At 41.7% G+C, this 25,070-nt stretch overlaps 1 protein-coding gene across 2 annotated transcripts; it reads left to right on the top strand.

The window, feature by feature from the left end:
* The first annotated feature begins 152 nt into the window (after positions 1-152).
* On the top strand, positions 153-21,379 carry mfge8b (milk fat globule EGF and factor V/VIII domain containing b). 2 transcript variants are annotated; one of them, XM_075470424.1, is made up of 11 exons: positions 153-322; positions 7,867-7,989; positions 8,183-8,314; positions 9,013-9,045; positions 13,950-14,063; positions 14,313-14,494; positions 14,789-14,944; positions 15,207-15,351; positions 16,509-16,693; positions 16,811-16,966; positions 18,230-21,379. In XM_075470424.1, the coding sequence occupies exons 1-11, from the start codon at positions 253-255 to the stop codon at positions 18,371-18,373; spliced, it is 1,440 nt and encodes a 479-aa protein (XP_075326539.1). In that variant the 5' UTR covers positions 153-252; the 3' UTR covers positions 18,374-21,379. The 2 variants fall into 2 exon arrangements, with proteins under 2 accessions (XP_075326539.1, XP_075326540.1); XM_075470425.1 differs by lacking the exon at positions 9,013-9,045.
* The last annotated feature ends 3,691 nt before the right edge of the window (positions 21,380-25,070 follow it).

The raw sequence follows: 25,070 nt of genomic DNA, 5'->3' as shown, positions 1-25,070 counted from the left end.
GGCTAATTTACTGCTTTAAGTGACTTTTTTTTCTAACATAGTGAAGAAGAGGGTGGAGCTACAATTAAATAACACACGGTGATTGGATGAGGGCTGAGGCGCGCGTGCTCCTTCTCTACGCCTGCTGCCTAGGAGTTTTAGTGCTCGAGCCACCACAGCAACAACGTCCAGACCACCGCTGTGCTCAGACCGCATAGTTACCTCTCTGACTGACGAACTGCTGATTTTGTACGACTAACTAAAACAGCAGTAATGGAGGAGAAGGCGCGTTTTTTCGTCTGCCTGCAACTTTTCACAGCTTGCCTGGTGTTTGGGGTGGAAGGTAAGTTGCTCCTCCTGGATTGAGTGTATTTGTTTACGGTTAAATATGCCACCTTTAACACCGGGCAGTTGGTATTTGAGTTTGCGCTTTAAAGTTTTGTTTTTTTTTATTTTTGAAATTGTTACCACACTGTACACCTTATTGTGGTCATTTATCGGCCAAGTGTGTTTGGTATGTGATGATTCAGTCACAGCGTGGCACAAGTGGCACCGTCACTTCATCACCAAAGAGAGGTGAGCATGTGAGGGTGCACACAAGTTCAGCCGACCGTCGAAAATGGGTACAAGACGTGTGAGACTGTAGGGAGTGAGACGCTTTTTTTTTTTTGTTGCCAAAAAAGTACACACATTAATCTTACGAAGACGGTGTAACTTTGACATTATCAGGTTTTGTTGAGACTTACGTGACAGAATGTATGGTTATAGAATCATTGCCCAGAGGCAGTTTTATTTAGTGACCCTCTTTTAGGAGTCAGCACGCATATGGGTTTGCTTTTATACTTCCTCTGTTAACCCCATGCCTTTGGCGCCTGGCTTTGTTTGCATTTCCATGCATGAAACTCTATTAGGCCAAAAGGACAAAAGGTAAAATGGCCTGACTCCGTAGCCTTAATTTCTGCCCATATACCAAAGGAAATGGAATCACATGTCACACTAATGTTTTCCTATGATGATGGATTTTCCAAACGAAAAAATATTCCTGTTAAACTTTTTTTCTTTTCTTCATACTTTGCTTCGGGATTTGTGTATTCTTTGCCAGTCGTTTGCCTCTGATGTTTCCTCCCTCAGGGGCCAAAAGCTCAGGATCAGGGGTTGGGTATATATTTCTGTTTTTTTTTTTTTTTTTCTATGAAAATGTACAATAAAGTCAAAATGGATAACCAAATCCCACAACAGATTAAATTACAATACTTTTGATTGAAATAGTTATTTGACACTTCTTTAATCGATTCATACATTTTGCATTTATCTTTGGGTGTGTTGACGTTGGAATTTTTGAGTACAAGTTCGTTTGAAAGAGTACCACTTCTTTTTCTCCCCCTCCAGCAAGGTATTTGATGACATAACACTAAATGATTCTACTCAACTTGTACTTGGTCTGTATCCTCTTGTATATCTCTACCTAAATGCTCGGTGCACTTTTATTCAGCTTTATTTTGATTCGTAGTGAAAACTGCAGAGCTCTAAGAGACGAGCACATCTCAAAGTCCAGTTGTGGGGAATAGGTGTGGTTGTCCTGGTGGTGATGATTAGTCACATTTCCGGAGTCAAGTGAACTTCCACCCATGACACAGTTCTCGGAGGCCTTTCCTTTCCTTTGCTGGGGAGATAGAGGGGATTGTAGACTTTCTGCTGTGTCCTGCAAAATGTTTAAAGGGTGTTAAAAGAGCTGAGCGGATGGTTTACCTGATTTGGTTCAATTGACCAGGTTGTGGCTTGCTTATCTTTTCCTTTAGCTGCTGAGTTGAGAGAAGTTGAAAATGGTGCTCTGTGTCAGGGCTGAGGCAGTCTTTTCTCACAACAGGACCACTTAGAGCGAATAAGTGAACCAGGGCTAAATATAGCAGAGCACTGGACCAATGGCGAGGCTTGAATGCGTGAATGTTTTCTTGTGTATGCAGGCAGGTGCACATGAACTGTTAACTGTAGAAACTGGTGCACATTCACTTGTGGGTTAAAGATTTGCAATATGCCATCCGGATATTGGATATGAACCGGGAATTTCCTGTTGATGAAATAATGGTCTTTATCCACGTTCTAGGAAAGGCCAAATCATTCAGACTGTCTTGTATGTTTTAATTTGGGGTGCATTTAGAATAATTGCGTGTACTTTGGGTTTTTGATATCATAGTTTGTTTCTTCTGACTGTCAAGGTCCTTGTTATGGAACATGTGTTAAGACTCATTTTTGCTGTTTTTCTAGACTTGAGAGCATATATGTAGAGGACTTTTTACTGTGAAAACAACAAGATTCTGGTAAACAGATCGGGTCCAGCTCAGTTGAGTATGTTGAAAATCTATACAAGCACGATTCCAAAAAAAAGTTGGAACGCTTTGTAAATTAATAATAAAAACAGAATGCAATGATTTGCCGCACTCAATAAACCAATTTTCTCAAATGTACAATAGAACTTGGAAATCAAATATTGAGAGTGAAACAGTTTTGCGGACCTATGGCCAGTTGACATTATTGGTTGGAACATGTTTTTCTTTTTAGCACCGCTTACTTTTCCAGCCTTTTGTTGCCCTGTCCCGACTTTTTTTGAGATGTGTTGCTGCCATCAATTTCAAGATGAGCTAATACTTTCTCATCGAACAGTGAAATGTCTCACTTTCAAGCATTCGGTATGTTTTCCAGGCTCTGTTGTGGATCAAATATGGGTTTATGAGAAGCAAAAGATATCGAATCATGTTTTTATTTCCATTTTACACCATGTTCCAACCCTTCTGAACTGTGGTTCTATAAACCACACGGGAAAATAATGTCCACTTTGTTCACTTGTGGCGGTTGTTTGATTTTTGTTCAATCTTATTTCCAGGGTCTCTTTGAGGGTTCTTGTCTCAGTAAATCTTTGAGTATTTGAAGGAAATATGTGTTTCATTGACAAATGTGGCTCTTCCCATCTGCCTTCATTGCGTCTTCCCTTCAAGCTGCTGTCTCCCATCACCAGTGATGACTTTATTGTTACTTTTCCCACCAAATCCCCCCAGGAGAGGAAGGGCTCTTTTTATTCCTGCTGAACTTTGAATAGCTTCCTTAATCAATGTTTCATCGGAGTGTGGAGTATCTTCTAATTTTGGCCGCTGTATTAGTGTCTGTCGCCCCACTTCCCAATCTGCTATGTTGAATATTTTACGTGCTGCCTTGTGAGCTTAAACACTGTGCCAAGGAGGAATCTGGCAGCAAATATGATACAAGAGCATGAAATGTTTCCACAAACTCTTTGTGTTTGTATGATCAGAGAAAAAAACTGGCAAACTAATGACGGCACTGGCATATGCTGTCGGTGAAACTCTATTCAGTTTACGCTGTTGTTGTTGTTCTGTTTCACTTACAGTTCATCGGCGTGAAGAGTGGTGTTTTGTTCCTGGTGCGTGACTCCAGTGTGTATTTTTAGCCTTTTGGAGCGGCACCAGATGGCTGAGCTCTGGAGTAGCAATTGCAGATCACAGAAAGCTCACCTGCAGCTGGAGTCCTGCTGATCTCAAGATATATATATATATATATATATATATATATGTATAGGTTTGTTTAATAAAATAAAAAATATCTTAAGTTATCAAAAGACCAGTTTCAGCCTGGCCCTCATCATTCCACTTCCTGTTGCACTTCAGGTTCGGATTCTCTTCCCCTCACGTGTCCTGCACTCAGTATTGCAGTTCAGCACCGGTCGTCAGAGAAAATGAGCACCACAGGCTCTCTAAACGTACTTCAACACATTCTTAACAGTTGTAACAAAGCCGGGGAAAGGAAGGGTTATGTTTGTATGTGACATAACCTTCTCTCCTTGGCTTTCTGGAACACTGAGTTCCCACATTAGCTCATATGCCCCGTTGGGTCTGCTTGTGCATGACAAGGCAGAGCGTTTATTGTTTTCAGGTCTTAGGATACGAGCGCGACATGCACACAAACTGTATGTATATGCTTAATCCTTTTGAGGCATACTTTTCTGCTGTGATGACAGTCGACGTGCTCTCCCTGTTTTGTTTTTTTTGGGGGGGGGGGGGGGTGGGGTTCTCCCACTGTGCTGACTGTAAGCAACTGATACAGTAAAAGACACACTGTGTGAAGATCATTGTCCTAACTACTCCTGAACTCTCAGATCTCAACAACAGAACCATCAGATGCACATGTCTCATGACACTGTGCCCCCCCCCCCCCTTTCTTTCTAAACGTGTCTTTCCATGTATTCTCTCCTGGACATTTGATTGCCCCAACCAAACCGGTAGGTATTGAGCAGACAGGTGGAGTTGTCAACTTTGACTTGGCAAACTTTTTTTTTAATTGAAATCTACACTTTTCCAAAGTTCAATTTAGCAAGCGGATTCTTCAGAGCCTTCTCAGTCTGTCTAAGTGGATTATATTTGGTGACCCACGAATTTTCTCCGTGACATCTTTGCTAACTCAGGAGTAATTTAGATGAAAGAGACTTTTATCCACGTGTTGTACAGCGAATGGGACTCTTTGTCACGTTTTCGACTTCAAACTAATGATTTATATTACTTAATTTGGCGTTTGTGGTGGGTTGAATGAAACGAGATCAGGCCCCCACCCTTTATGTCCTAAAATGTCTCACCCATCCTCATCCTCACTGCACTCAGCCCTTCAGTGATTTGTTAGAATGGGTTTAACAATGTCCTGAAGTGTGTTACCCAAAATGTTTGTCATTGCTTTTTTTCTGTCACTTGTGGCCAGTGACAAAGTATTTTGATTCCAATTTCTGGTTAACTTGTAATGACATCTTCTGTGAGTTTCAACAGGAAGTGTTTGCATAGTTTTGTGCTACATTTCATTCAGTTGGTGTAATCATCGCAGTCTCTCAACTCAACTCCTTGCTGTAAAAACCCAAAATATGAGCCCGCATGACTTATGGTAGCTTAATCACACCAGTCTGAACTTCATACAGAGTTCATACTTTTCCAGAATCGCATCCACCCCTTGTTGGTAGGTCGCTAAGGGGTCGTGAATCATTTTGTGAAGCTGGCTTTTACAGCTTTTTGGTCTGGTATTTGAGCCTCATTCTTGGGCCGAGGCATTATGGGAAAGGCGCAGTCTATGACTTATAAGGAAAGATGGAAAAACACAATGCCCTCTGGAAATGGCCTTTCCTGCCAAACACAACTCTGCATATCTTCCTAATCTGTCACTGTGGTCAGGGCAAAGACGGGCACCGTGCTGGGTACCTTTAACACTGGTATCATTTTGACAAATGCATAATAGATTTGATTTCTTTTCATTTCTTAAGCATGCAGAAGACCAGATAGACAAGTGGGTAACTAGTACTTGTAACCAGGATAGAGTCCTAAATTAAAGTTTGTTCACCTCGAGCACAAACAGCCTCTTTCTCACATATATCTAGTGGTCTGTGTGCAGATGGCTTGGGTTTATAGGCTGAGGTCACAACATCCCTTTTTAACATCCTTATTTTAAACATCAGTTACCCTAACCCTAAATTTCTCAGTAAACTGAAACTCGAAGCGCGGACATTCTCTGAAATCTGAAGTTACATTAATCTGTCAGCTGTTAATGGAGATGACAAGATGGTTTATGACACTTTGATTCTCAAGTAGACTTTAAATAGAGGTGTATTATGGGGAAATTATCTTGTCTGTCGTCATTCCCCTTAGAATTGAATAAATATGTGGCTTTTTTCAGACGGTCGGATCCTTTTTGGGATTTTGAGCAAGGTTTTGGTGGTTCGATCACCGTCTCTTGGAACACAACCTTGACCATTTCATCGCTAATTTCATTTTCTCAATAAATCCAGGCAGGCTTCCAGTTAAATTACCCTGCAGTCAGGACAGACCACAAGCAACATTTACAGAGACGGGTAAATGGCATGGGTTATCTATCTGGTTCTTCTTTTCCTGTATGATTAATGTCAACAATTATCTGAAAAATAGTTGAAGAAATATATATTTTTCAAGGTGATTTGCTCAGCTTCGTTATCTTTTGGCACTAATGTTTCCTGAATGGAGCTGATTTCCAGTGTAGGAAGGGAGTTTGCATTCCTTCCCAAAGATAAACACGCTGTAACTTTTTGGATAAGGGTGTATTGGTGATGTCAGGCAAGCTGGTTGTTTAAGAATCCCATGAGATGCGAAAGCACTCGAAGGCCTTGACACTGGATACAGCACTGATAACATTTGGCACTCATAGGAAGTGCAGTTCATGGATAAACAGCCTGGCAGGATGTTTGCAAAGCGATTCGCTTCTTTTCCTTTCTTCCTTCTCTCTCAGTGAATGTAGCGCAGATGTACCCAACATCTCCTTGATTGCTTATGCATAATAGATATGATTCACATTTTGAGGCTAAAGATAGAACTGCCAAATTCTATCCATAAACTACACTCTCCTCATTTGTGACTTATTTAATATCTACGTATTTTGTCTCTCTTTGAAGTTCAGCTAGAGCTTCACTGTTGGACAAAGTTAGCAGTGCTCTGACCCCCAAATGTTTTTTTTTTTTTTTGAAGAAGAAGAAGAATTGGAAAAGATTTATGAGCGTGCATGAAAAAGGGGAGAGGGGACGGTAATGCACAAAAAGCTTTTGGAATGTTTTTGTCTCTGAAATGCCGTTTTCAGCTGTAGCCTCTGAGAATTACACCCCAAACACAACCAAAACACCCCTTTGCCTTTGAGTAGAGGGCTAAAAACAGTATTTATGTGCTCCCATGAGAATGTTGTTTCTTTGTTTAAAAGTGGGAAAGAATTACCCACACTGAAAAACAGGGTCTGACCTCCTTTTCAGTCTGTACGGCAGACACTGTGGTGTGTAAAATCACCAGTTTCACAGTTGGAATCCAACCTCAATTTCCTTAACAATTATCTTAATGATGAGTGTCGCTTAAAAGAAGAAAAAACAATCTCTCTCTTCCTGGGTGTTGAAGAGCTCTGTTATTTAGCTCAAAAACTATCAAAATGGTGTGTAATGATATAATTAAAGAGTAAAATGAACTCAATTCTTTGTGTCTATTTGCAGTAAACTTTGATCAAGTGGGATTTAGCCCCACATATAAAAAGCGCTTGCCGCTTTGCAAGGAACATTATCACCTAATTGAAGCAGCAGATGTAACTTTCATTTGGCGCTCTGTATTGTTTGAATTGTTTCCAAAGAGCAGAAATCTCCCTTTGGAATAAAACTCTTCAACAGTGAATTGATGTAGTCCTCATGCCTTTCTCTATTTCTTTTTTTCACCCAGCTCCAGCTGACACGATTTCCCTCGTGCCCAGAGAGCTGCCAGATTGTCAGGTTCAGGCCACACAGCAGTTGCGTTTGCTGCTGGAAGCTTCCAGTGTTTGTGTTGTGTTTACAGTGTAGCGATGGCTTACTCAGCTGTTCAGACCATCACACTCGCCCGCAACAAGGCTGTTTGTTAGTCATGCGGCAGCAGGACAAGGCAGTGGAGAAGAAAATGTAATGATGGCCGACAACATGATTTTTTTTTTTTCACTGTTCTCTCAAACGTGTTTTAAGTCATTAAAAAAAAAAAAACTGCATAAGGAAGAAACATGGACTAAACAGCATAATGAGTGTCGTGTCAAATCTACCCACATGTTTCAGATTCTACAGTGACTAATCGCCCTCTTACCTTCTTGAAATGTGGGCCAGGAAAACCAGATTGTGTTTGACAGGAAGGCATTTCTGACCACATCTGGGTCCAAGCTACTGTCCGACATTAGTCTTTACTCAGTATTTCTTTTTTCAGTCCAGTTTAAAACAACCTGGAGGGTTTGTTGTAGAATGAAGTTTAGTTGCTTTGGTTTGTTGGTTGTTTAAATGTGTGCTTGTACCCATCTTGTCCCGTCACCCTCTGCCTGCAGGTGATCCCTGTGAGGTGAATGTGTGTTATAACGGGGGAACCTGTGTGACTGGGACCGGGGCTCCGTTTATCTGCATCTGCCCTGACGGCTTTACTGGAGAAACCTGCAATGAGACGGAAACCGGTAAGCTAACACCGCTAATGTAAAATTATTTCTTTATTTCAGCTGCTGTTTTAAGGTTTTAAACAGTCACACTGCAAAACTGTCTGAAAATCTAAATTATACATGCAGTACTGCTTAGTATCTCTCTTAAACCTGCCTCTCTGCCTCTGCTCCATTTATTTTTTTTGTCATCTTATATATAAAAAAAAAAAAGGACCTTGCAACCCCAACCCATGTAAGAACGACGGCATCTGTGAGGCGACGGGCAGCTCCCGCCGAGGTGATGTCTTCAACGAGTATGTCTGCAAATGCCAGTCGGGCTTTGAGGGAGTTCACTGCCAGATCAGTAAGCGTGTTCTCCTTCTTTAAAAGTTTTGCCAGTTGTAGCACAATACCTATTCAAGAAATATCATTAATATCGTTAAACATGTGGGATCATTTTGACAGGCTTTCCAGGTCTTTAGTGTCCCTACGGTGTAATAAATGCAGTCAAAAAGGCTGACTGCGCCTCAGTTCTACTTCTCTAATAATGTAATAATTACGAAAAGGAATCTTGATTCTCTTAGCAACACTCCATTACTTTTGTGTCTATTTGCTGTAGTGCATCTGAACTACTTTCGAGCAAATCTGTAATCTTCCCCAACTATAGATGCTCACTCCTTTACGATTGATTGAGACATGTTGGGAGGTCCCTGTTTATTTGTGTAACCTGACACACTTAACATGAAGCTGCTGTGAGTGCTGGCCACTAGACACACAGCTGCTGTCCAAATGGGAGCTTCATTCATGCGTCATTCAGACCAGGTTGGTTCAGTCAGGGTCAGCCGGAGAGAGGGAAGCAATGGTGGGAACATGTGCTGCACTCTTCCAAGTGCCTCCAGGCCTGTTCACAGAGACAGATGGCTACTGTTTACATGAGAGGGCATAGAATAACAGTGGCCAAATGTGCACATGGAACTAATGAACCAACAAGGATAATGTGGGACTTTTCAAAAGAGACTTGAGTATATTCTGTGTTTGATTGTGTATGCCTTTTTATCCTAGGTGTCCAAGGGGCAGATTTAAATTCAAAGAAAGGTAACAATGGAAATGGGACCTGATGAGAGAATTGTTTGTGTTTTGTGCACTCTTTGTGTCTCTTTTCCGTCTTTGGATCCAGGTGTTCTATGTTTACTTTTGGCTGCATGCAGAAGCTCAGGAATTCAAGAACGCACACTCGCTCACAAAGAGAGGGAAGGCTGAGTTCAGCCTGATCTCTGACAACAGGGAGTTGCTTCTGTGTCAACTTCAGCTAAATCTACAGAGAGATCATGTCAGGATTAGGTGCGCCGCCTTTTCATTGGTTCACCCAGACTGACAGGAAGGGTCATGTTTTACCGAAATTAATTGCTGCCCTCCCTTGTGCCTCAAAGATTTACTAAACTAAACATACAGCCAGGCTGAGGCAGTCAAGCTGTCTCCAGGTTCTCATCTGTTTTGATCCAGAATCCCAAGAGTGTATTTATGCTGCAGACGTTCTAATTTGACTTCGAAAATACAGCCAAGTTATTTGTTTGTGTTCGGGTCTGACCCTGAAAGCCACAAATCACAGCTTATTAAATTCTATACATTCAGAAAGTAATTTGGCTGTAATGTTTGCTGAGCTGTCAGAGCGAGAGCCTTGTGCAGAGCAAGCATTTTTACTAATTAGATAATGTCTCAAGGAAGATAACGACGGGAATTAATTCAACTATGCTGATTTATGACAAGCCTCCTGAGGGCTGTTTGGTCAGAGAGGCCCCTGCTTTTACATGTAATGACAACTGATGTGACAGCTAAAGTGCTCTCTAAGGTTTGTGTGGAAAAGATATGAGAATGGCAGCAGCCAGCTCCTACGGTTTGTGTGAAACAGAAGAAGACTGGCGGTAGAAAACCAGCACCTGCGGTGAACTCGGCGAGGCGTGTTGTATTCAAACCTTTAGCCAACGTCCTCACACTCCACTCAAATGTGATAATGCATGTTGAGGCAGACGTCTTGCATCAGAAATGATATTTTTTTAGAAATATCGTGGTCCTTTGTCAAGGTTTTATGGGAGGCTGTTTGGAGGATTGTTCTAAACAGAAAACGGCCTAAATTTGGAACCTGGCAAGTAGGTGTGAGCGGACTGGAGCCAAATGTAGCCGAAGCTGTAGTTTTCACACATATCAGTGCATCCACCAAACTATAAATGGAAACAGTAAAGACTTGAAAGATAGACGAGAACAGAGAGGGGGGAAATGCACGATCTAATCTCTTTCAAGTTTGTGGGAAAAGAAGTTTAAAAGCAAATTTTTTTTATAGTGAAGATCGTGTGCATTACTTCATTGCTGAACGCTGAACTGAATTTTCCTTTGAGAAACAGATGAAGGGAAAAGGCAAGTCTCTGATGGGGAAAAAGCTCAACCATGTGTGCAGCCTCACATCCCACATGAACAACCACACATCTCATGATCTCATATTCTGACTGTTTAGCATAAACATCCACACATGGCTCATCCCTCATGCCAGCCTAGCCAACAGAAAGTGGCGGTCCACGCTGAGCGCGAGAAACGTCAGCTCCGCTACTGTTGCCGGGCGAAAAAGTGAACATGGAGGCGGAACGGTGAATTAAGTCTGCCCTCCTGACAATGTCACACTCGCTACTCAGGTCTGACTGCTGCAGTTCTAAGTGTCCTGTCAAATTGGCCTAAAAGCATTTATGGGTGGCAGAGGAGGAGTGCGTGTAGGGCAGCGGAGCAGAGCTCCAATATGAAGATGCAGAGAAAGGGAGAGATGCTCACTTCAGGCCCAAGCAGATGGAAGGGAGTGGTGGGGGAAGAAAAGGAGTCCTTTTCTCGCCTGTAGTCTTCTAAATCCCAGATTTTCAGAGCAGCTTAAGGCAGTTATTTTTACTTCTTGGAAATCACCAAATAGTGAGTGTACGTGTCCTGATCTCTCATTTGATTTGGGAGAGTTTTCAGCTCCTCCCAGGATGTGGTTGTGTGGGCAGACTGGGCTTCATGCCCCCCTAAGGAATACACACAGGGTGCTGTTGGCTCGTGTGTTTTGCGCTGTCGTGGATTAAAGGATGTGAATTTTCTGGTTTTCTGTCTGAATTTGAAAAAAAAAAAAAAAGCTGTGTTGACTTATCGGGGCTTCAAAGCCTCTTATCTGGAATCACGACATGATCTTAAGTCACGCCACGCAGCTGTCAGGTGTGTTGCTTATAGAGGCTGAACCCTCACAGGTAAACATCAAGTTGTAAACAGCATAGACTAGTAAGGAGTCACAATTAACCACACAAGCTTGCTTTAAAAAAAGAAAAAGAAACCAAAAGTATAATTTTCCTCCAGAAACCAAAATAAAAATGTTTGTCCATAGTCACATTTGTTTTCATATATGACTATAAGATGTGGGGAGAAGAGTTCTTTGTATTTAAAAAATAAATAAATAAAAGCAGCCACTTTCATGTAAATAGATGAACATAATGTTGTAGATGTTCAGCAGGGGGAAATCCATCTAACTTCCAGCTCCTCCTATTTTTCCCCAGCGTTAACCACAGGGATATGAAGTCATGACTTGGTCGCTTTATTTCTCTGACTAAGCGGCTGTTGTTTTGCTTGCAGTACATCTGTTGTAACGAGAACTATAACTCTGGCAGACAAAAACAGAATAGGAGTTAAGGTGAGATGATGTCCCTCTTAATAAAGAAAGTCTATTTCATATTACATGAATGCAATGATGTACTCTAGGTAGTAAAACACTGCAAGTCCTCAGTTTCAACAAGCACAGCTTTTATGTAGCCATGTCCAGGATCTCATGTCACCATGCCTCCATCTGGTTCAAGTGAGGGCTCAGAATCTCAGAACTCTGTACACCTCCAGCAAGGAGGACCAAATCCGAGTTATTCTTGGCGATACTGGCACTCCCTGGTGAACTGCAGCCAGGACCAGTCCACAGTGCACAGAAAATAACACATCTGGGAAACTTTTCAGCCTTTTTATTTGAGAATGTCGTTGCTGTTTAGAGCAACTCCTTGTTGAATGATTCGTAACGAAATGAAAGGGGATTCAAAATTTGCAGCATTCTAATTTATTTCATATCGTCGTTGTGTCAAGATGCCATCTACTCTTCTGGGGCGGCAACAAAATATCAGGCTGGGGCCATCAGAAGCGGGCCGGCACCACACGCCTGCGGCACAGATCCTGCATGCAGATAGCTGTGCTGATCACCACAGGCGCTGCCATCTGACCTTGGCGCTGCGTCGGGTTTATGTTTCAAACAAGCCACATGAGATCTTTTTTTTTTTTTTTTTTTTTTATTGGTTTCCGCTTGGCGGTCTGAGAGGGATATCGACGGCGTAAATATTGTGGTGGTGTGCTGTTTCTGCTGGAGGGTTTGTTGGAATTTGTTGGACGCATCCTGAACATGTTCTGCCCCTAAGAATACATGTGTGTAAGCAATCTGTTTAGCTATGACACAGAAGACGGAAGTTCTGTTTTTCTTGGTTGATGTTTTAGTTATTCTGCTGAAGCACCACTATGCATCTGTCACGTCAGTGGTTAAACCCCTGACCATAAGGGGATACGTTTGACTAGTGCAAATCGAAGTACACCTAGCTGTGCACTGTGCTGTTGGGATGGTATGTGCTCCTCCGGCTTCTCCCTTCACAACTCCGTTCCTTCCCACGTTGATCAGATTAGAGCCTGGAGCTGACGAGGCTAGACTAGATTCTCAATCCTCTTAGAGCAGAGAGGGCCACCAGCTGACGCACCAATGGACTTGCGTTTTTGTCAGTCTGCCAGTAATTACCGATATAGTTCTCAGGGTTGTAGGGTGTCCGTTGGAAAAGCTAAAATTATTGCAGCCAATTGGTGAAGACCATTTTGCCAGCTTTTTACCTAGTCGGTGTATTAACAGACCTGATGATGATTGAATCTGTTCTCTCAAAACCGCTGTCTGGTTAGATTTAAAACAAAAACATTTTCCGGTTAAATGTGTTTATATCTGCTTATGTTGGAAGCAGTTCTCAGATTCTTATAAAACATTAAACTGAAGAGCTACAACATGTAGAAGGCCTGAATGTTTCAAATGTCCAGCTGCTGCAGTTTGAAATTGGGTATTTATTCTACGTGATCTGGTATGAGCTCTCATGGTCAGAAGTGTCATGGTAGCGGACCTCATTATCCACAGCTCGCTGCTTCACATTTCAAAATTACTATAAAACTCCCATGACAAGTGAAAATAACTGTTTAGACACAGAGCTATTTATAGAAATAGCACGTGGGCAGAGAGATGCAACTGTGTGTCTCTGCTGGTTGGAGACATTGCAGTCGTTTGCCTGCCTTGCTCGTGTGCATTTCCCTCAATAATAAGAACCATTAATGATTGAAGCTTCAGAAATGTGACTAGAATTCCCCCCTCTGGCGTGCAGGTGGCTGTCGTCGTGCTTCGTTCTTTGCAAATTCGGTCAATCTACAGCATGCTCAAAGCTGATTTAGTCACACTGACAGTTCTTGTGGGTGAGAGATGAAAGTGAGTTTATTCTCCTTCCAATCTGCTGATTTGCTTTGGCCTCCCTCGCTGTGAAGGACTTTGAGCAGGAAGGAAATCCTTTGTTTGGGCGCCATCAAGAGGTGATGCAAAGAATCACAGGGAAATTGCCACATACAGTGCGCTGCTCTAAAATGGTCCTTTATGAGTCTATTCTGTACGGTATTTATCTTGAATCTCTGTTTTATATTCAGCACCACAGCCTCATGAACTCCTGAGCCAGCTGGTTCTTTGATACCGCATGTCTTGATCAATACCACATTAACTCTCCAGCAAGAAACGGGCTCCTTTACAGCTCCAGTCCTCTTGGCTTGACTTCACTATAAAGCATGGCATGTCTAACTGTAAACTCTTTTCAAACTGGCCTACAGTTGACCAGCCTTCCATCTTACCTTTACTGTAAATCACAGCGTGATTTATCTCTCTGCAGATGTAAACGACTGTGCCGGCCAGCCATGTCAAAATAGTGGCATCTGCAGAGACCTGAATGGAGATTTCAAATGCCACTGTCCTTCTCCCTATGTTGGCAAACATTGCCAAATGCGTAAGTATGACTTTCTAACAAGAAAAAAAAAAAGGTTGTAATAGAAACATTGTAATGGAAGGAAGTGCAACAGAAGCTGGGAAGAGGGCCAAATTGCAAGGCTGTAGGATGATCAATAGCCTGCAAAATAGTTTGCTCCAAATGAGTAATCAATACCTGATTCAGTTAAGCTGATTCAGAGCTCTGCATTCCTAATGATGTCATGGCCTACACACGGCAGAATCTTACCACTGCGTCTCTCTTCTACAGGCTGTATTTCCCTGCTCGGCATGGAGGGAGGAGGCATCGCCGAGTCCCAGATTGCAGCCTCATCAGTCCGCTACAGCATGCTGGGCCTGCAGCGCTGGGGCTCTGAGCTGGCCCGCCTGCACAACAAGGGCCTGGTTAACGCCTGGAGCGCAGCCGCACATGACAAGAATCCCTGGATAGAAGTGAGTGCGCTGAAGTTGATCGGTGTAACGGGGGTTTAGAAAATAATTTGATGGATCAATAACGATAAAGGCAGAACCAATAAAAGTTTGTTTCTCTTTAGTGCTAAAGAGCCACACATGTGGTAGACTCCTGCTCAGACTTTATATTATGTTATATCTTTAAAGATTTTTTAGATTTTTGGAAAGCATTTGCCTGAATTTGCCATCTGAAATTACCTGCTTTAATTGACTGACTTTTAACTTTTAAAAACAAGGAAACGTACCTCCTCGTCATGTTTTTCCTTCTTTTTCCAGATCAACATGCAAAGAAAGATGCGCTTCACAGGCATCGTGATGCAGGGTGCCAGCCGCATGGGTACAGCAGAGTTCATTAAGGCCTTCAAAGTGGCTTCCAGTCTGGACGGCAAGACATACACCATGTACAGACCAGAAGGACTGCGAAAGGACAAAGTAAGAGGATGATAAAAAAAACACACACAAGTCTGTTTTAAGCTGAATTATTGTGCCTAAATGGCATTGCTAAAATATAAATGAACAACCAGAGGGAGCAGTAAAACATAAGTTTGAAAATAATTTACTGTAAGGTTACTGTGACAACGAATCTAAAACAGAAATGTTTGGAATACATCCTAAACCTTCTTAGAAAATACACCTGCTGTTGATCAATTTAAGTACGGTTGACAGAGTTTGCCGCCACCTCTCCCTTTCATAGGTATTTGTGGGGAACATGGACAATGACGGCACTAAGACCAACCTGTTTGACCCCCCAATCATCGCCCAGTACATCCGTATCATTCCTGTTGTGTGTCGTAAGGCCTGCACCCTGCGCATGGAGCTGGTGGGCTGCGAACTCAACGGTAAACTCACACCCATGCGCATTCTGCATGCACATAAAGACACTGCTGGATTTCAGTTCACTGATATCAGTGAGTGTTTTTTCGTGGAAAAACTCCAGTTGTGTTGAAATGTTTCCGTGGAGGAAAATCCAGCAGATTTTTTTTTTCTGCTAGCAATTGGCTCCAGTTTCCTTTCTGATTATTTTCAGTCCTGCATCCAGTGACTGACTGTATTTCAAAGGATTTTGCTTGAGGAGAAAATGCATCCACAGACAGAGAAAACAGCTGTGTTCAAAGTGAATGAGTCGATTCCAAGATGATGCATGAAACCATATGATGATATTTACTGCAGCACAGCAGAGTTGGATGCCAATAAGTCGAAGCGTTTTCACTGCACAGAATGTATTGACCCTGTCCGTCATCTAAATATCGGTTCCTTTAAGTCCCCTCTGCGCTGCAGCAAGTCTGTCTGTTTTTCCTTTTCTCATGTGCCAGCGTGCTGCTTTTGAACTCCCAGGCTTTGTTCCGCTGTCAGATGTTTGTCTCTCTCGATGCCTGTCTCGTTTGTCAGATCAGTGTTTGCTCTCCTCCCTTTGTTCCTCCCAGTTCATGCATGTAATAATGGTGGCTCTGTTAAAGGGTCTCTTACGTTTTTACACAAACATTTAAACAAACCTGCTGCTAAATATAAGCACCTCATGTGTCAGACGGCATGCCTCACTAACCCACGCTCATTAAAAGGTCTGATATAATGGACCTCCACAAGTTTTTTTTTTTTTTTTTTTTTTTTTTTTTTTTTTTTGTGTGTGAGAATACTGTCACATACAGCAAAACTATCAAACATAATCCTGTTGTTGTGATCAACTTAAATCACAAATGTTGGTGACAAAGAATTGAATTGCTATTAGATTCCATTGTAACCTCAGCCAAACCTAAACTTGCACTTTTACGGCTGTATGTCCACTTGTATGCTAGATTTTACTCCACTGCATCCGCTATTCTCATCCTCCATATTGTGGATTATGGGGGTTTGTTTCCTGCTTCACATCACTGGCTGGCCTGTCCATCTCCTGTCTATCATGCTTTCTTTCTTTCTTTCTCTTTCTTTCCATTCCTCTTGTTCTCTGGCTCCTCTCCTTCGCCCGGTCTCACCTGCACAGTGTATTCAAACACTTCAGGTTGTTCAGAGCCGATGGGCATGAAGTCCCGATTGGTGTCTGACCGCCAGATCACATCCTCCAGCACCTTCCGCACCTGGAGCATCGAGGCCTTCACCTGGCACCCACACTTCGCCCGGCTGGACAAGCAGGGCAAGACCAACGCCTGGACCGCCGCCACTACCAACCGATCTGAATGGCTGCAGGTAGGGGAGGAGAGCGTGTCACACCTGGATTTAGTTTTTATTTCTTTTAATCTGCCGCAGAGTGATTTCTTTAAAAGCTGTTTTTTTTTTTTTAATTTTTAAATTTTTTTTTTATAGGTGGACTTACAGTCTACCAAAAGGGTAACTGGAATTATCACACAGGGGGCAAAAGACTTTGGCTCCGTCCAGTTCATCACATCTTTCAAAGTGGCTCACAGCGATGATGGGCAGTCCTGGACTGTAGTGAAAGATGAGGCAACAAACACGGACAAGGTTAGTCTGACAGCACAGCGGAGAAACAAAAGCAACCATATGAATTAATAATTAAGTACATCCTGAAATACACGGGAGATGGAAAGGATTATTTACACAATATCATAACTGCAGGGTGATAGTTTAATGTAAAAAAGAATAGATTAAAAATACATCTTATAGAATTATAACCTGGGAGAATATGTGTTCTTGAAATGAGTAGGAATATCACCAGTTTAAAGAAAAGAAGCAACGTTCCTGTTTCATGTAACCTGAAACCTCTCAGAAGTCAGACAGTTAGAAACATAAAGCACCCGTCAAAGTCATGTGAACTTCCACCACTCAGGTGAACCAGGTTGAACCAAGCAGAACCAAGCAGAGCCAGTCAGTGGTTCACAGTCGTCGCTACCGGTACAGGACGCTTGTTTGTTGTGTTCCGGCCACAAACGGAGAACTTTGAGCCTGGCCACTTGGATTCCCATGATCTTGCGGTTCTCAGGAATCCAGCTGCTTTGTTGTGTAATCTTTCTTCTTTCAAGTCATGGTTGAATCTACTCATCGAGACACCTGGAACCATTTCTGCAATAACTGGGAATGATTTGTTTTCTGTATGCATTGATTCATCATGCATGCAGAAACCAGTTTATTTGCCAGATGTGAGCAGCATGCTGCCAAATGAGATCATTAAATCACTTACAGTTGCTCTGATTTAATCCATGAAGCATTTATGATTGAAGTGTAGCTTGTGACCTGAATCCATATTTTATCGGGTGGTTGTATGTTGTGCTCATCGTTTCAGCTGATTTTTTTTTTTTAATTTTTTTAAAAAATTTTTTATTATTATTATTTATTTTATTTTTTTTACATGATTTCTGCTGTGGTTTGTCCAGCTAACTTGAAGATTTTTTTCTTTTTCACTTTTGTGCCTCAACAAGAGCTGTCACAAACTAAGCTGACTAATCTGAAGCATTCACTGGTTTCTAGATGCTACATGCCCTTAAATATTTTCATATGCCGCTCATTGTCGATCAAGATTTATCATAAAACATATTGTATTTCTTTCTGTAAAGCGTACGTTAATCAGCAGGGTCAGCCAGCAACTTCAAGCAATTCTTCCTTTTTAGTTTGCACAAAAGTATTTCTGACACATTATTAAGGAAAACAGGCTTTAACTGTAGCGTTAGAACATTCCTGTGCTTAATTATGAATCAAATAAGCTGTACAAGCTGTGTTTTGCAGTCTACACTAGTGTAATGCTTCAATAGATTTCTTCTCTCTGTCCAGATCTTCCCTGGTAACAGCGACAACAACGTTCACAAAAAGAACATCTTTGAGCCGCCGTTCTACAGCCGATATGTCCGCATCCTGCCGTGGGAGTGGCACGAGCGCATCACCCTGCGAATGGAGCTTCTGGGCTGTGATGAGTAGTGCCACCCTAAACCTGCGTCCTCCTTTCTCTACCTCCTTCCCCCCTCCATTCCCTCCTCCTCATCCTTCCCTCCTGAGCCACACCTGCACTGCCTTGCTCTCAGCTCTAGGGGGCAGCAAACAACAGAGTAGCACATCGCCACCAAAACCCTGGCTGGTCGGAGGTGGGAGTTGTTACCCCTCACCACTGTTAGCAGGACCGTTATTTCTTCTGTCTTTTTTGTTGTTGTTGTTGTTGTTATCTGAAGTGATCACTCATTTTTTCCCACCCGAACCAAAACTGTGATCACTTCAGGTAGCAGAGCTGAGGTCAGATCTCATTCCACCTGTTTACTAAATAAAAAGTATTAATTCCCTCGTTCCTGTATCAGACGTCAGGGGTAACAGGACTGCCGCTGTCCAGTTGGTGCTGCTTGAACTTTGACCTTAGATCAACTCTACCTGGAACACTGAACCTCCAAGACCCACAGCTGGTGATGTACATAAGCTCCATGAAACGGCTTGCACATGACCTTTAATCACACACCTGCTCTCTCCTCAAGACATAGAAAATATATATTACATTTAGCGGCTACACAGAGATGCACGTTTGATTTATTTACCCTCATCGAAAGCTGATCTTTACATAATAAAATCTGAGTAATGTATCTGCCAGAAACCCAAAGTCTGTCCTCTTACCTCTGAGCATCTTTCCTGTGATTTTCAGTTGGATAAAACGAGTATTTTCTTTAAATCAAAACTCTTTACAAGGACAATTTGACACATTCTTCTTTATTGAGTAGAGATAAAAAAAAAAAACAACTAAACATCTCAAGGTGTCCCAAGATGTGTCGGATGGACAGTAAAAATCCTCATTTCATGTTTCCTCTTGCAGCTTTGCTTGGACTGCTTTATGATGTTCAGCATCCAAGGCGCAAACATAGTAGTAGAGCATAAATGCATAAATCTTCAGTCGCCTATTAAAGGAGAGCGAAACTCCTCGAGTGAGTTCTGCTGAACCCCAGTTCTGACATCTGGCTTCTTAAAATCAGTCATTTTGTGCCAACACATCCTCAGGTTTTCATGTTTGTGGATTCATTTAGAGAAATCTAGTAAATCCTGCACTGATGCAAACAAGCAGAACAAAGGAGGAATGCTAAGTTCCCATTCGCATGGGACGTAATCAGTCAATGAAGCATTATAATCTGTTAGTTTTGCAGCCAAACAGGCGTGATCTCAAAGCCAGGGGGAGGCACCCCCCGTTGACAGACAGGATGTCAGAAAGGACAAGGACGAAAAGCGTTTAGGATCATTGTTGCGTGAAAGAAAAAGGAAGCACTTTGCTGCTTTCGAGGAAATAACACGAGACTGAGATTTATGAGATCTACTGCTGTGACGTGCTGGTAGGATGCGTTCACACGCTTCACACGACATCTCATGCTTAGTGTTGGATTCATTTAAAAATAAAAAATAAATTATAAAGAAATGATTTCATCTTTTTTCATATGGTAATTGTTTTAGTCATTTCACCACTTTGTTATTCGCACTTCTCATTTTATCAGCTGCAGTAGTAGATGTGCGTATCATTAGGTAATGATGTGCATAATGTTTGGTGGTTGTTTAAGAAAAGTCACATTCAGGCTGTTTGAGGTGGAATAATTAAGTAGGGAGCCTGTTTTCCATCAGCTGATTGTCAGAACGACCTCGGATCTGGTTCTATTTCTGGATCTATTGAATGAATAAATTTCTTTCTCTGATTCTTGGAATGGCCGACAGCTAGAGAGTAGAGAGTGAGAGTGGCGTGGCAGTCTTTAGTTAATGATTACCCAAGAACGGTGTGCATCATAGATCAGTCAGCGTCACCAACTGAGAGATTAACATTGTTTGGCTACAAAGACAAAGTTTGTAAAGACTGATGGACGTTATCATCTCAGGTCAAAGCGGATCTGCTCCACGAGTACAATAAATGCTACTGAACGCTGCTCCTGACTCACTCACTCTGCTGTGCTTCTGTACGTGTTCACCCAGTTTCACTTTTTTATAGCACTTTGACGTTTGTGTTTTATATTTGTTATACTGGAAAAAGAAATCTTTGATTTGTAACGTGTGTTGAAGAATAAAGCGTAAAACATATTCATTATTACGTGTACAGTTTAAAAAAAAAAGGAAAAGTCTTTCAGTTTGGTGTCTTTGTTAGATGAACCTGAGGTTAGAAAGACTCGCTTTGGTCGATAATACGACATATATATATATACATATACATTACTTTTGTACTGAGGTCTGTCGGCATTAGTTGATGTTAATGTTTGCTGCAGATCTTTTTTTTTTTTAAATATTATTATTATTATCATTTTGGGTCCAGCATAATTCCTCCAGTTCGAAGCTGCAGGCCCGCTGATAAGACGGTAAAAAAAGAAACCGAATTAATTCAGATTTTTACGCTTTTACTGGACCCGACATGACCCGACATATCATCTGCCTCTGCCGCCCCCTCACAGTATTCTAAACCTTTCCAACCCATGAATTATGAATTATGGGCTCGTGCAATATTATTATACAGTGTTAGTTTTGATAACGATGAATATGAATTCATGATCTTTAAAAATGCATGAGGGGACAGCAGTAGTGCTGAGGGGCTGCAGATAGTTTGTTGCTGTCGAACACTGTAAAATATTTATTACATTTGCAGGCGGCTCCAGAAGCTGTCGCCCATTGTTCCCCATGTCTGCATGCGTTTTATTGACTAGTGTTAAGTAAGTTTAAGTTGAACCGATTTGAACGGTGATATTGCTTCATTTTCAGCATTGAGGTTGTAATTGATCTCCTGTCCCCCTGCTATTCTGCTTTTTTTATGACTGATTAAAAAAGAAATCGATGACGATGATGTGTTTGTAAGGTCCTTTGAATTCATTTCTTGCTATACTGACTGTTGACCTGATAGACTTTTGACTGGATTTTAAGGTTTTTTTTTTCTGTTTGACCTTTGTATCTCCAGATGAAGAAATAAATATAGAATTTAAAAAAAAATCTGCTGTGAATTTCTTAAATGATACTTTGGAATCTGTGTTCACGATTGGATAGAATTTTCAGCTCGTAGCACTAACCATAATGCAGAATTGGATGGAGCTGCTTTCCATTTAAAATGTGGAAGATTAAACGACCGAAAGCACAGCGGGTCGTTTTCCCTGTTTAGCATTTAAACGCCCCCGGGGGCCCTAATCTCTCTTTGTGTCACTCCGCAATCTTTTAAGGTATCTTCAGCCGAGCAGGGCCTGAATTCTTCTTGTCTCATTATGGTCTGCGAAGGTCACACTTAGGCAGGGAAATGCTTCTGTCGGGTTCCAGCCGCACAATCAATATGAAAATGCATTCAGACTTTGACGCTGTGAAGGTTAAATCCTGTTAACAGGGAAGGACCTTTCTGTGCGCAAACTGCACAAACATCAATCCGCCTACACATTTTCAACAAGATTTTCTGAAAAAAGGAAAAAAAAAAATAATTCACCAGATTACTTCACTTTTTGTACACATTTGGAGAGTTCTGGGTAATCGTTATGTAAGAAAATGCTCCGTCTCTAAGTCGTCCCCACCAGACGTCCTAAGTAAACCAGCTGTTTGTCCCCTGGGCCTGCTGGCAGTCATATTGAGGACCTAATGACAGCATTCTTCTCTTCTTTGTTTCTCCTTTTAATCTCCACTTTAAGTCTCCTTTTTTTTCTCTCTCTCTCTCTCTCTCTCTCTCTCTCGCCTCTATTGTTCTGTCTCTGGATGGCCTGAGGAGGCCTCGTGATCTGGAATACGGTGGATGGATGATTGTCTTGTTTCCTTACACCACTCCCTTCTACAGGCCACCTCTGAAAATCTCATTTGAACCTTTTTTCACACATCCGCAAGATGTTTCTTTAGGAGTTAAAAATATAAGAAAGACAGCTCAGTCAGTGTCATGGCTGAGGATTTCTGCTTTGAATCTGTGGAGCGCCACAGAAAGACCGGCTCAAACAGTGTGTTTAATTCAGTTCAATTCAGTTTCATTTGTGTAGCGCCAGTTCACAACAAAAGTAATCTCAAGGAATTTTAAAGTTTACTCTCCAATTCAATCCTATTCATTGTAATGCAGTTATAATAGATTTAAAATAGGGTTGAATTCATTGAGCAGCTGTAGCTTTGTGTCCTTGGGAAAGAACCCCACGTTGCCCTGTAATGCATTCATGTGTTTGATGGCGTATGATCCAGGAAGGGCGGCCATCTTCCTCGACCGGTGGGGTGTTGAGAGGACAGGAAAGAAGGGTCAACAAGGACCACAACACCATGCCAGGGATACCTACTGGAAAGGAAAAGAGAAATGCATGTTAATGACAGAAATAATGCCACATGTACATGAAGAGTGAAGAGTGAAGAGAGCAGAGCGAGGAAAGGTGCTCAGCGCATCAAGAGAGGTCCCCCAGCAGAGGGTAGAGGGTGTCGGCCTCCTGATCCCATACTGACAGCTGGTTCCCAAAGAGAGGGGCCTGATAACGGAAGGCTCGCCTTTCATTCTACTTTTAGAAAATCCAGGAACAACAAATAAGCCTGCAGCCGGAGAGTGAAGTGGGAAGTGTGGCGGGGAAAATCCAGAACTTTGATGTCTTTAAGATACAATGAAGCTCGGTCATTAAGCATTGTGTATGTCAGAAGAATTTTACATGATATTCTGAATAGAACAGGGAGCCAATGAAGAGAAGCTGTTTGTTTAATCATCTGGAAGCATTATCAGATCAATTTTAGGACAGCCTAATCATGATGAATTGCAGTAGTCCAGGCTTGAAGAAACAAATGTTTCTTCAGCATCACTGAGAGGGGATGCTCCAAATTTTGGCAGTATAGATGGTGGTCCTACACACCTGTTTTACATGTTAAAAATAACTGCAAGGTGACTCATGGTAGTACCAGAAGCCAAGGTAATGCCATCTAGAGTAATGACATAGCTAGGCAGTGTCTTCCCGAGAGGTTCAGTTTCAACAACTTATACAACATCTTTATAAATTTTCAATAGACTGTGCTTACATTTTGCTTTCTAGTCTAGTTGAGCACTCAAAGCACTACCAGCCACTACAGGCCACATTCACCCATTCACACACATTATTACAGCACCACCATAACTATGGGATGTTTCAGGGTCACCTGAGCCAACCCTAATGATTATCTTTGTCAAAAAGGAAAGTTTTAAGCCTAATCTTAAAGGGAGGGAGGGTGTCTGCTTCCTGAACCCAAACTGGCAGCTGGTTCAACAGAGAGGGGCCTGATATCTGAAGGCTCTGCCTCCCATTCTACTTTTAGAAACTTTGGGAACCTCAAGTAAACCTGCAGATTGAGAGCGACGTGCTCTGTTTGGAAAATATTGCACTACGAGATGTTTAGTATGATGGAGATCGGTCATTAAGAGCTTTATACGTAAGTATGTAAATTCTATTCTGAATTTATTAATAATAATAATATCTTGAAGTGACAAATGCATGGACTAGTTTTTCTGCATGACAGGATGTTCCTGATTTTAACAATATTACGAAGGTGAAACAAGGCAGTCCTAGAAACCTGTTTTATATGTGCGTCAAAGGACAGATCCTGGTCAAAAATAGCTTCAAGGCTCCTCACTGTAGTACCAGAAGCCAAGGAAATGCCATCTAGAGTAATTATATAGCTAGACAGTTTCTCCCTGAAGTGCTCAGATCCAAAGGCAACTTCAGTTTTGTCTGAATTTAGGAGCAGAAAATTGTGAGTCAAGCAGGTCTTTATGTCTTTAAGACATGCTTGTTGTCTGACCAACTGATTGGTTTCACCTGGTTTCATAGATAAGTACAGCTGAGTGTCATCAGTATCGTATCGTATCAAATGCAGCACTGAGATCCAACAGGACAAGCACAGACACAAGTCTGCTAACAGAGATCATTGGTAACAGTTTCACTCTGAGTCCTGACTGAAACTCTTCAAACAGCAAATGATCACAAAGTTGAGCTGCAACAATTTTCTCAAGAATTTTTTAATAGGACATGAAATTTGATCAACAGAAAAAGTCATTTCAGTGCATTCAATTTGCCCTATGCCCTAAATATGGAGCTACACAGGCTGTGTGTTGACAACAAGATGCTTCTGGACATTGCAGAAGTGGCAGTTGAACACATGAAGGGGAAAAAAATTTAATGATTTGGTATAATTTCGAAGTAACGTTGCCAAATATGCTACAAACAGGCTGCCAGTTGTAATCAGTGATGTTATACAGCTTTGGTGCCCCCCCTATTTTTGTGCAGCTGTTGTTGCCTATTAGATTATTGGAAGCACTGCCAAGTCAAACATGCAAAGTCCAACCCAAAGAGGTCATACTCATTTTGCTAGTTATTGTTCATTCTCAGCTAAATGATAGTCAAATGTAGATGTCTACAGAACTTTCTGTTTTAGACCAAATTTAACTTCTATCTATCTAGACTAGGTGAACCATTTAAATGTCTTTCCGACCAAAAAAATGCTTTATGGGAGATAGAATGAGAAGCTAGTAAGCTTAGAAGAAGTTTGTTCAGCAGAAACATGGCTAAGCGAGGAACCAAAGCACTTGGCAAGCAGAGCCAGGGGGCAAGAAGGTTGCTAAGTAGGTCCTTATCGAACAGGATTCAAGGTAAACACAACAAAATTGTGTTAAAAAAAAAAAATGGACCAGACTCAGTGAATAATTCCCTATACTCCCTAT

The sequence above is a fragment of the Odontesthes bonariensis genome, chromosome 7 (genome assembly GCF_027942865.1).
Source record: "Odontesthes bonariensis isolate fOdoBon6 chromosome 7, fOdoBon6.hap1, whole genome shotgun sequence".
Taxonomy (NCBI): Eukaryota; Metazoa; Chordata; class Actinopteri; order Atheriniformes; family Atherinopsidae; genus Odontesthes; species Odontesthes bonariensis.
Note: the sequence above shows the minus strand (reverse complement) of the source record. Positions and strands in the feature narration are given on the sequence as shown.